Source organism: Arvicanthis niloticus, chromosome 10, assembly GCF_011762505.2.
Source record: "Arvicanthis niloticus isolate mArvNil1 chromosome 10, mArvNil1.pat.X, whole genome shotgun sequence".
Classification (NCBI taxonomy): Eukaryota; Metazoa; Chordata; class Mammalia; order Rodentia; family Muridae; genus Arvicanthis; species Arvicanthis niloticus.
The window spans coordinates 21,799,179-21,812,071 of record NC_047667.1 but is presented as its reverse complement, the minus strand read 5'-3'; the positions used below and the strand labels follow the sequence as shown (position 1 = coordinate 21,812,071).

General features: G+C 45.4%; 1 protein-coding gene across 18 annotated transcripts in view; it reads left to right on the top strand.

The window, feature by feature from the left end:
• Window positions 1-12,893, top strand: part of Nfasc (neurofascin) — a 169,748-nt gene that overhangs the window by 64,305 nt on the left and 92,550 nt on the right. For all 18 annotated transcript variants that reach the window (XM_076941162.1, XM_076941160.1, XM_034512752.2 and 15 more), the window contains exon 2: window positions 10,880-10,994. In XM_076941162.1, the coding sequence (XP_076797277.1) occupies window positions 10,880-10,994 (115 nt within the window). The remainder of the gene's footprint in view (window positions 1-10,879; window positions 10,995-12,893) is intronic.

Genomic DNA, 12,893 nt, shown 5'->3' with positions numbered 1-12,893 from the left:
TGTTAATTTTTGGTTTCCTTATGGTGATGGCTTTCATGTAGAAATGCAATTAATTTTGTGTGATTATCCTACACTACACAGTCTTGATGGAGCCATTTATTCTAAAAATGCTTTAATAGATACCTTGGGACTGTCTGGGTAGATCATTGTATAAAATTAGAGATAGTTTCTATTTCTCTCTTTCTGTGTTTCAGGCCATACATTTCCTTTTCTTGACTTACCACAGGCTGGGACAGCAGCACTGTGCTGAGCAATAGAGGTTGTCTTAGTCAGGGTTTCTATTGCTGTGATGAAACACAATGACCAAAAAAACCAAGTTGGGGAGGAAAGGGTTTATTTGGCTTACACTTCCACATTGTAGTCCATCATTGAAGGAAGTCAGGACAGGAACCAAAACAGGGCAGAAAGCTGCAGGCAGGAGCTGATGCAGAGGCCATGGAGGGGTGCTGCTTACTGGCTTGCTCATCATGGCTTGCTCAGCCTACTATCTTATAACCCAGGACCACCAGCCCAGGGATGGCACCACCCACAATGGGCTGGATCTATCCCCATCAATCATCAAGAAAATGCCCCTTAGGCTTGCCTGGAGCCCAATCTTCTGGAGGCATTTTCTCAATTGAGGCTCCCTCTTGTTCCATGCTGCTACCAAGTATCAAGTTGACATGAAACGGTTCAGCACAGTGATAGAAGGCACACTTTCCTGTCTCCAGTGTAAGAAGAAAGGATTTAGTTTTTTTACCACTCACTCAGCATGCTCTTAACTATGGATTTTTGTAATGTTAGTTTTAAAAAAAAAATCAAGCTGAGGAAGTTTCCATGTCTGTGTTTCTCAGTGTTTTTAAGCTCTGAATGCTGCCAGATTTTGTCAGAGGATGTTTCTGTATTGATTGATACAGGTGCCTGATTTTTTTTTCTTTAGTCTATTAATGTGGTAGATTACCACACTGAGACACTGGCCCGGCCTTGCCTCACTTGAGCGAACCTCACTTGTTCCCAGTGAAGTTTTTATGTATCACTGAATCCTGTTTGTTAGTATTTTATTATGGATTTTTGAACCTATACCCCTTTTCCTTTTTCTTTCTTTTTGGCTTTTTGAAACAGGGTTTCTCTGTGTAGCCCTGGTGTCCTGTAGAACACCACAGAGATCCACCTGCCTCTGCTCTTGAGCGCTGGAACTAAAGGTGCATGCCACCACCACCCTACTAAACCTGTACTCTTGAGAAATCTTGTTTGGTCTGCACTCTTTGGCTTCTTTTGTTTTAGACCTTTTTGGTCTGGTTTGGGTCTCAATGTAACACTAGTTTCACCGAATAGGTTGGGGTTGGAAAGTGACCTTCCTCTTCCACAGTTCGGAGGAGTTGGCACGAAATTGCATTAGCTCTTTTTGTGTTTGATAGAATTCTCCAGTGAAACAGTCTGGGCTTAGAGCTTTACTTCTGAAAATTTTCAAGTGATGAATTCAGTTTTCTTCGTGATTGTAAAGGCATTCCGGTTTTGTTGCATATGGGAGTGGTGCCATTTGCATCTGAGGACATGGTTCCTTTCATCTTGTCTGCAAAGCCTTGCCTGACTATGCCTTTGAGCTTGTAGGTCTGTGCTTGTAGGTTCATCCTCTCCTTCACTTCTGGGATTGGTAACTGTGTCTGTTTTTCCTTTTCTTCACAGTTGTGCTAGTGATGCATTTTGTCAGTTACAACCGTTCAGGTTCCCAGGCCCATTTCCCACTTTCCTCTGCTGTAGTCAAGGATTCTTGCTCCGAGGTGTGTCCTTCCTTCTGCTGGCTTTGGGTTATTTCACTTCCCCTCTCCTCATTGACTTGCAAACATACATACATACATACACACACACACACGCACACGTGTGTGTGTGTGTGCATCACAGGCTGTAAGTTTCCCTCAGCAGTGATCTATCTGTGTTCTCATGGATACCGTCTGTACCATTTTAATTTTAACCAATTCAGTGTATTGGTTTTTTGTTTGTTTCTCTTGAAAAGTTCTCCTTGAACTGTGGACTTTTAGACCTGTAGTGGAGTTCCAAATTAATATGGAGCAATTATTTTAAGTAAGGAATGGGATATTACGTACATAACAACCAAAATCTGCATTCGCAACATCAACATGAAAAAACTTCAAGAAGCAATTGAAAAGTTACCAGAGAGAACTGGGACAAATTAAAACCAAGTGCCACATTCTTTTCTCATGTATGTTGTTACATGTATTTAAAGTATATGACATGATGTTGTGAGGTATACACGGGAAGTAAGCTGGTTCCTATAGAGTCAGTGTAACATAGCTACATATTATGTAAATTATCTTTCTTTATGAATGAATGAGTGTGCATGTGTGTGTATGTGTTTGCATGCATGTGCTGTGTGTGCTTGAAAAGCAGCTAAGACCACATTTCCCCACAGTCTTGACTACATTGCAGTGTTGTTAAGTCAAGCCCTTCTGCTCTTCACTAGCTCTCCACACCTAGTCACCCTCTTCACTATTTTATAGGCTTTCTGTCCTATACCTGCCCCATTTGCATGGCACGCTCCTAACAGGGAGATTCAAAGTCATCAGCACGTTTACTCCAAGGCTGCTCATCATTTTTATATGATCCTAATGAAAACCCAACTGAGCCATTTTCTTTTAAGAGTTAGGGAACGTCGGTGCTAGGGAGACAGTCCACTCAGCAGGAAAGTGTGAGAGACTGGACCTGACTCCCAGCATCCACATTAAAAGCTTGGGTGTGGTGGCCCATTTGTCCAGTCACTGCTGGGGAGGTGGAGAAAGGAAGATGTCCTGGGGCCTTGCTGAGAGATCCTGACTCAGAAACACACGGTGGATGGCTTTTGAGGAATGACAGGTGAAGTTGACCTCTGGTTTCCATATGCACATATGCACCTGAAGAGAAAACTAGGGAATATGATCGTGCAGTTCATGTAGAAAAGGTAGAAGAAGAGGTGGGGGAGGAAGAGGAGGAGAAAAAGGAGGAGGGGAGGGGAAGGAGGAAGAGAGAGAAAAGGAGGAGGGGAGGAGGAGAAAGAGGAGGAAGGAGAGGAAGAGGGGGAGGAGAAGGGGAGGAGGAGGGAGAAGAAGAGGAGGAGGGAGAGGAAGAAGAGGAGAAGGAAGAGGGGGAGGAGGAGAAAGAGGAGGAAGGAGAGGAAGAGGGGGAGGAGGAGGGAGGAGGAAGGAGAAGAGGAGGAGGGAGAGGAGGAAGAGGAGAAGGAGGAGGGGGATGAAGAGGAAAAGGAGGAAGGAGAGGAAGAGGGGGAGGAGAAGGGGGAGGAGGGAGAAGAGGAGGAGGAAGAGGAGAAGGAGAAGGAGGAGGAGGGGAAGGAGAAGGAGGAGGAGGAGGGAGAAGAGGAAGAGGAGGGGGAGAAAGAGAAGGATGAAGAAGAGGAGGAAGAAAAAGAAAGAAAAAAGAAAAAAAGAAAAAGAAAAACCCAACAATAAATAGAAAAATTCTAAAAGAGGATAAAACCAATCATAAAGCTAAAAGTAAATTTAAATGGAGTGCTATCAGCGTGAAGAGACAAATAGAAGATAGTGGTGAGGAATGGACCTAAGCACATAGTGGGATTTAGCATTATGATAAAGATATTTTTTTTTACTGTATAATGATTTCTTCCACATATGTATGATGGTCATTTTCACACCCCCATCACCCTGTCTCATGCCCTCCAACTCCCACTCAACCCTTGCTGCTCTTCAGCAGGCCCCTCCTACTCTGTTTATTTTGTGACTGCTGAGTTTAATTAAGAGTGCTTCCATGAGCATGCGCAACAACCAGGATCCATGTCACCAAAGAAAACAAGCCCCTCTTCCGGCAGCATTAGCTCCCAATAACTCCTCAGCCAGAGACGAGGTCTCATGGGCCTGTCTGCCTTCCATGATGGAATGCTAAAGGCCCTATACCATTTTAACAAACAACCAAAATCAGCTCCCCCACCTCATGCCAGGGACCTATGGCCTCCCTGGCTATATACTTATGACCAAGTACTCGGCATGAATTCCTTCCTGTGGAGGAGGCCTCAACTCCACTCATAAGTAGTTGGTAAAGCCTGCAACAGTCATGCGCCTGTTTGTACCTGGCCAGCAGGTTAGTATTGCAGCATGCAGGGCTCACAGCTGGATAAACTCTTAATGACTTTCCTTCTTAAGCAGCTTGCATAGCACCTTCTAGAACTATGAAGATTCACCAGTAAGGGACAAGTACTGATTCCTCTATGTCCTGCAGTCGATGTATGAATGTCTTCAGGCAGAGGGTCTTGCCATTTTGTCCTTGTGGGTAACAAGAACAATGGAAATAGCCTGTGTTGTTTGGGGGTCTCTGGCCCTCCTTGGCAAATGACTTATAGGAAGGGGCCTTACAGCTAACATTGAGTTTTTGTTTACTAACCTGCGGCTTACTGAGGCTACATTATCCACCTCAGCAAGGTACCCCATCAAGTTCCTTTTTAAAAAGAATTAGAGTTTTTCATTGGCTTTACAACCGCAGATTTCCAAATGGCTTTTCCCTGCATCCTTAATTTTGGTTCATCTTTTCTGCATCTCCTTTTCTCCCCATCCCTGCTGAACTCTTTTCATCTCCCCCCACCCCAACCCCAAATGCTGCCCCTCAACTTTGTTAACATATATGTATTACGGTCTTCTCTCCCTTGAGGTTTTAAAGACAATATTCTGTTTATCTGTTGCTTCCGTTTTACCTGTGTGTGTATGTGTGAGATACATGTGTGACTCTGTGTGTGTGTTACATGTGTGACTGTGTGTGTGTGTGCCTGTGTGTGTTTGAGTGTATGAGTATGGGTAGGCACATGCCATGGCACATACAAGGTCAGAGGATAGCCTCAGGTTGATCCTCATCTCCCACCTTGTTTGAGTCAGGGTCTCTCGTTCGCTCCTGTGTACCCTAGGCTAGCTGGCCCATGTCTGTCAATGATTCTTCTGTCTTTTCCTCCTATTGATCTCAGAGTGCTGGGTTGATAGGTGTATGCCACCGGGTCCAGCTTTACATAGGTTCCAGGGATCTGACCTCAGTTTCTCATACTGACGCGGCAAGCACCTTCACTTCACCAACCCCAAGTCAATATTTAAACTGGAAGGTAAAAAGATGAACTCTCCAGTAACTAATATGGGGGAAACAGACTTGATAGCATTAGATTCTTCCCTCACATAAGTTCAAAGGAAGTTTCAGGTAGATAAAAGATTAATCACAGAAAATGACAGGATCAAAATGTTAGTGAAAACATGGAACTGTTTAAAGGTAGCTTTTGGAAAAAGAAGGCCCGGGTATGACACAAAATGGCAAAAAATAAAAGATCCATTGAGCTAGGAAGACATTTTCACACCAAAGCACGGCGTGATATAGTGATCTGTATTTCCCACACAAAGAGGTCATTTTCACAGTGAGATTCCTTCAAACCTGTGAGAGCAAACAGAACAGGAACAGGTTAATGGAAATGAAGATGTGAACCCATCTCATAATAGGAAGAAAACCACAAAAGAGATACCCTGGAGGCTGCTGTGGAAGAGCAAAGTTCCATGTGCGTCATGGACTAAGTCAGCCAAACTCTCTCCTATTCAAAAGTCCGAATTTACAAATTGATTCCAAAGAACAGGTGAGATGGCTCAGTGGGTGGAGCTGCAAAAGCTTAGTGTTTGAGTTTGATCCTAGGGTCGACGGTAGACGTGCCCTCTGAGCTCCACACAACAACCACGGCACATGTGTGCACACACACACCTGCACATACCACGCACACACAGAGATGCAATAATAAATAGTAAAAGCATTGCTTCAATGAACCGGTCCTAAATATAGCCTTGCAAAGGTAAGAATTTGCATTTACTCAAAGACAAGTTGAAGGGTTTATAAAAAGATAAAGAGATAAAGAGAATATGTTCTGTGGGTGTGTGGAGAGGTATGGGGGAAGGGGATGTCTCAGCAGGCCCATGCAGAGGCATCTCTTCCCCCTGAGGGACCAGTCACACACTGGTATAGTATAGAATAGAGTTTATTCAGGGCATGGGGAGGGGAGCCAGGAGGGTAGTAGAGGCAGAGAGAGAGAGAGAGAGAGAGAGAGAGAGAGAGAGAGAGAGACAGAGACAGAGACAGAGACAGAGAGACAGAGGTAGAGAAGCAGAGAAAAGCAGAGGAGCAGAGGAGTAGAGAAGTAGAGGCCAGCCATGACCACGTGGAGAGAGGGGGAAGGGAAGGGGGGAAGGGCGGGGGGGGACAGAGAAGTTAGAGGCAAGAGAGCAAGAGATTAAGAGAGAGAGGAGGGGGCAAGCAGCCCCTTTTATAGTGGGTCAGGCCTACCTATGTGTTGCCAGGTAACTAACTGGAGGTGGAGTTTAGACAGAATACTAACACAAGTGTCAAAGCCGTTTTCCATGTCAAATGATTATAGGCAACTGTCCCTCAAGAAAGGACAGGGTAAGCACGTTATACATGCACATCACTAGGGTTCTGTTAATGTGGAAGCTTTATGTGAACTAATGCAGGATGATGTCCAAAATATTTATTAACTGGGGTTGGGGAGCAAGGTAGGGAAACCATGAATAACATTTATTTTATCCTTTAAAAAATTATTATTTTGATTTATGTGTATGGATGTGTTACCTGCATGTGTGTATATGTACCAAGTGCCTGAGCATGCCAGAAGAAGGTGCTAGATCACCTGGAACTAGAGCTAAGGACAATGTGGGTGCTGGGAGCCGAACCCAGGTCCTCTGCAATGCTCTTAAATGCTGAGCAATATCCCCAGCCCCAATATTCATTTTTTGAGACAAACTCTCCCTGTTTAGCCAACCCAAAGCAGGACCCGAACTCACCATGTAGCTTAGGCTGACTTTAAATTGTGGTTTCCTTCTTCCACCTCCTGAATGTTGATATTGGAAGTGTGAGCTACTGTAGCCTGCTATTGTGTTCTCGTCTCTGTCCGTGTGTGCATGGACTCGCTCTGGAAGAGCACACAGACTCTGGTGACAGAGGTTGGCCAGACACAGCTGAGTGAGTGGGACTTAGGAAGCTGGATGGAGGTAGGCTCAGAGGGACATTTACTAATAACATCTATTTTTACAATGTATTCTTTTGAATCTGAATGTGTGGGATTAGCTACTCAAATAATAAGTCTCTGGAAGGGAAGGAAAGAGATGCAATTGAAAGACCCCCCCGTGGATGGGAGACCCTCACTCGAGTCTCGGGATATCACAGCTACCCAATAACTCACAAGACACCGATATTGATGCAATCAGCAAGAGGTATATTTCGGGATCAGTCGACTGAGGCTGAGACTCGTAACCCACGAAGGGGCAGAGGAGTGTCGACCCCGAGGCAGGGGAGTACAGGGTATATAAAGGAAAAAAACACAAAGGGGGGGGCAAAGGGGAAACCAAGGAAACATAATATATAAACAGTGGAAAGTCCCAAAAAGTCCCAACCCATAATTTAGTCAGGGTCATGTGGAAAACATCTTGTACACTTTCTTTATCTTTCACAATGATCTTGGTTTTCTAAGCATGGACTGTGTATCCAGAGAGAGGATGAGCTAGAATAGTGAGCCATGAAAGTTAGGGGTTTGCCCATCTAGGAAGAGCGCTTTTACGGCACCATAGAATTCCCAGGGAGGGTCTAGAGACTCTTTCGTGCCAGCATTTCTTCTGTGGCAGAGGGAAAGGCAGTCAGGACACAATAAACACTTGCTGAAGAGAGATGAGGAAGCCCTGCAGACATTAAGAGGAGAATGTGGGAAGAGCCTGTTTTGGAGCTGGCTTAACCCCAGGCATGCCTTCCTTCATCATCATCTGACATGCCTGGTCCTCCTGCTCCTGGGAGCATCTGCATTGCCGTCTGCACCCTCCCCTGTGGTACAACCAATCCAAACGTATCCCAACCAGCTTACAAATAAATAAGATTCGGACTATGGTTATTTTATTTGGCTTCACAGTTACTGTGTGTGTAGGTCACCCCTGATCTGCTTTTCTAACTGCTGGCCTGGCTACCTCCCCATCATGTTCCCCAGATATTTACTGTTTTTCCTGGTCTGGCTCTCAAAGTACATCCCCTCTCATGGCCCTTCCCCCTTTTCTCCTCCTCATCCTTCCTCTCTCTTCTCCACCATTAACCAGGCAACTCAAAACCCGCCCACCTCTAATCCCTCCAGTCATTGGCTGTAGCCATTTTTATTTAACTAATAATTTTAAATCCTGGAACAAGGTTTGCACAACAAAAGCTGGTAACCTGGGCCTAGACCTTCTGGTACAGAATTTAGAATTACAGTAAGTACCAAGAGACCAAACCTCAGCACTTCCCCAGCCCGGGCTTCCTATGGAGCAGTGTGTACTAACTACTACAGGCTACTGCAACCTTCCAGAATCTGAGGTGATGTTTAGAACACTCAGCCAATTCATCTTGCTCCCATCCTTCTGGGATCACAGCTGCTCCTCTTGCTGGCCACACACTATCAGGTGTCTGTGTGGTCCCTGCACCCTGGGTGTCAGGTGTCCTTCCTGGGAGCCTCTGGTCCCTGGGTCAGATGGTCAGCCTGTTCCCAGAATTCAGGCTCACTTCTTATGTAGCCACAAAGCCCCATGCTTGATAAAAGTATGGGTGGTAGGTGTAATCTTATTCCCCTCTAATGAGTGTCTGTCTGTCTGTCTGTCTGTCTGTCTTTCTGTCTTCAAATGACAGCTCTTGCTTGATCTCACAACTTTTTCTATAAGGAAGAGCTAATCTCTACTTTTGAACAAAGAGGAAAATATTTGTGGAAATTTTTTTTAATTTTTATTTATTTAATGTATGAGTGCTCTGTTGCATATATATCTGTCTGCCTGAAAAGGGCATCAGATCCTCCTATAGATGGTTGCTGGGAATTGAACTCATGACCTTTGGAAGAGCAGCTTAGTGCTCTTAGCCACTGAGCCATCTTACCAGCCCATGGAAAGACTTTTTTCCAAGTACCCTCTTTTCTATGCACCCTCTCCTGCCTTCACAGGCAGGGAAAGGTCAAACCCAGGTATACAGTGGTCCTCTCTAAAGAGGTAGCTGTAGGACACTGGCCGTTGGGATACAAACAAGTGTGTCTGAATTCTTAATCAGTGGAATTCTCTGCCTTTCTGAGTATTGGCGTTACGGGCATGCACCACCATGCCTGACTTTTAGTCGATGTTTTACATCATTTTGTCAGGTGTAGAAAGGGTAGGGGCATCCATAATGCAATGAATGGAAACCAGTTGGGATTTCTTGGGAGGAAAGAGGCAGTTCTTTGCTTCCTGAAGACACATCTGCCTAATACATTATGGTCAAGTTGCCTTGTTTAAATCTCTCATGTGTGGTGCTTTGTTTTTATTTTTAGGAACTTTAAATATTTTGTTATGTTTTATAATTACATCACATATTTGCATATTCCAAAGCCACATAGGGAAGTGTATTATCTCTGCCTTCTCAACCCCATTTCCCTCATGACCTTCTAATGTGTAGTTTGTACTTTGTCCTTTAAACATGTAAAATTACAACCATATACATACTTGCTTTTGCGTTCCTTCCCTGTTCTAAAATAAATGGTAGCATGCTAAACATAGGTTTTTTTTCTGTCACCTTTCTCTCCTTGACCCTGGAAGTCACAACAGGCACATAAGGGCATATTCTGAGTAGATTCCTAAAACTAAGATTGCTGAGTCAGAGAGCAACTGCATCCTTGGTCCTCTGGACAGCTACAGTTCATTCCTTGCACTGTGCTAGCGATTACCGGTCCTGCAGATTTACCGTAATGCCAGGCAGGTTTTAGGTGAGATGTATTTATTATCTGTATTAAGAAAAGTTAGATGTTTGCTCAAAATAACTGTGTTTGATTTCAGACCAGGACAAGGGACTGAGGTGCATATTTTACATAGCAAGGTAGACCTGGCTTCCAGGTTCTCCCAGCATCCCTCAGTCCCTATCTGGCATACCCTGCCCCCAACCCTGAACTTTCCAGCTCAGGGGTTGGACTGCTCTTCCTCCAGAGACTCTTCTCTATATAATCCACAGTAGAGCAAAATTGCTTAACCCAGAGTAGCCAGGAAGCACAGCGAAGCTGTTACAGGAAGAGGCCAGGACAGAATTCAGCCCCTACCCCATAGCCTACTCCCTTCAAGCAAGACACACTTTCCACAGTTCCATCACTCCCCAGTCATCTGTTCAGTTTTTGAATCAATCATGAACTATGCTATTCATCAGTTGAGAGCCCTCAGGATCCGATCTTCTCTGGAAATGCCCTCACAGGCACACCCAGAGGTGTGTTCACTGCCCTCCAGGACACTTCTCGCCCCTGTTCACAGCCGCTACATCTGACCATTTCAGGACTTGAACCTCCCAGATGGCAACCAGTGACCCAGAGGCCTCCCTGGTTTACAGTATCATATCTTCTCCCATTTTACAGATGGAAAAGCAAACTAATAAACACATACACAAAGACTCACTCTTGTTGACAGTCATATCTCATGCTAGAACTTCTGACCATAAAGTGAGAATTCTCAATGTGCTTTTCTAAGGAAGTTAGAAATTAATGAGACATTTATGGGTAAATTCTCCCTTGAGTGTGGGACTCTTCCATCTATAACTTAACTCCTTTAGGGTAGGAAGGAATTAGCAAATTGATTGTGGTGTCTGAACACTAAGAAACAATTCATGGATGAGCGGGCTAGTCGCTAGCACACTTAAGCACTTTGCTTGCACTCTGTCCATTTCTTGCAAAGTAAACAAAGAAGCCTTTATGTTCTGCAAAACTACAAATGGTTAGATATGGAGATGTCGTTTTCTGAGTGAACTAACAAGTTAAAAACCACAGAGTCTTCCCACACACACACATACCAGGAGTAACCCTGGGGTTCTTTTCTGTTTTGCTTTGAGACAGGTTGATTGACTTATGTGCGATTTGGGAGCCTGGAGTTTTCTTGCCTTCTGCCGCCGCCGACGGGAGCAGAGCCTCCACTGGTGTTGGAAAAAGCAGGCCGAATGAGGCAGAGAAGGTATGCACAGGACCGGGCCTGAGCACAAGATGGAGTGCGGGGTGGAGGTGGATGCTGTTGCCCCCTCTCCAGGCTCTTTACCTGGTCCCAGGAATTTTCAAGGACTTGACTCCTTCCTTCTCCCCAGACACAAAAGCCAGAGCCAGCTGCAGAGCCAGAGCCCTGATGAGGCCTGCCCTCCTAGGAGGCTAAGATGGGGCGACTCCGGCTCCTTCTGCTCTAGGAGGGGCAGTCAGCTGGCATTAGTTTCAGTCATTGTCTCTCCTGTCCACCTTAATTGAAAAATTGAAAACCAGCTTTGTTAATGATCCTAATCCCTTTGCCTGGGCCTCCACGCCCTGGGAACTTCCTGAGCGACAGTCCTGGCATATGGGGGGCAGTCTGAGAGCCTTTCCTCTCGGTGGGGCTCAGGGCCTTGGCAGATGGATGGCTGTCCAGGGTGCAAAGAGCAAGGAGGCTCATGGCACTGAGGCCACACCCTGTATCCAGGGTCTGAGATGTCTGTTCCCTTCTGGGGTAGAATCTCAGCACTGGCGGCACCTGCCTTCCGGGAAAGGGTGGAGGCCAACGCACAAGGATTGAGGGCTTTGCGTTTCTAAGAGCAGTTTATGGAAGATGGCAAGCTACTGCTGGGAGACTGTGGGAGATAGTGTCCCAGCCTCTGGGCTGAGGAAGGTCTCTTTCTTTTTGAGTTTGGTCGTCTCTGACACACTGTGGTATCTGACTGGTTGTAGCAGTCTCAGAGTCTCTGTCTTTCCAGAGGCTGAGGAGGCAAAGGGAGAGATGAACTCGAGATTGAGAAGGTGACATAGCATGGGGATTTAAGTCGCCTCCTTGTGCCCCCTTGGGCCCCTAGGGAGACTCTGCTGACTCTGGGGGCTTTTTCATCCTGCCATTGTTAAGAACGATACTTGAACAAACCCACCCCACACCCCTTTCTTTCTCTTTCTTTTGCTCTACTATCCATGGAAGACAGTCAGCAAAAAGCAATGTGTTAGTCTCTTTCACTGGGCATATAACATTGTATGGTAACAGTTCTCCAATATTTAGCAGATTCAGAGTTTGAATATGCTTGGCCCAGGGCCAAGGCACTACTAGGAGGTATGGCCTTTTTGGAGAACCTGTGGCCTTGTTGGAAGTGAGTCATTGTGATGGTGGGCTTTGAGACCCTCCTCATAGTTGCCTGGAAGCATCCCCTCTGGCTGCCTTTGGATCAAGATGCAGAGCTCTCAGCTCATTCTCCTGCACCATGTCTGCCTGGACGCTGCCATGCTTCCTGCCCTGATGATAATGGGTTGACCCTCTGAAACTGTAGGCCAGCCTCATTTAAATGTAGTCTCTTATAAGAGTTGCCTTGGTCATGGCGTCTCTTTACAGCAATGGAAACACAAACTAAGAAGTTGGTACCAGGGACTGGGGCATTGCTGTGATATGCCTAAAGGTGTTTTTCTTTGAAGGAAGGTGGATTTGGAAAGCAATGGAATACTTTCAGTGGGGCTTAATGGGCAATCTTAGTAGGACTATGGAAGACGTTGGTGCTGAGGGAGATTTGAACTGTGGGGTCCTGCCTCTGGATGTTTAGTATGTGGTCCAGAGACTCTTGTGATGTTTCAGTGAAGAATGTGGCTGTTCTTTGCCCTGGTCTGAAGAGTTTACCTGAGACTAAGGTAAAGAGATTAATTGCATTGACAAAGGAAATAGACTTTGTCCTCTGGTTTACCCTCTTAAAGATCATTTTGATCAAGCTTAGCAAGCTTAGAAAGGAAAAACACAAAATGTATGGTTCAAGTAATAAAGGGGCACCAGGAAGTGCAATGGAGTTCAATCCTGTATTCAAGGAGATGAACAGATTAGGGAAGTGTTGACCTCAGGGCAGGATCCCACGAGCTAAGCTTGTTG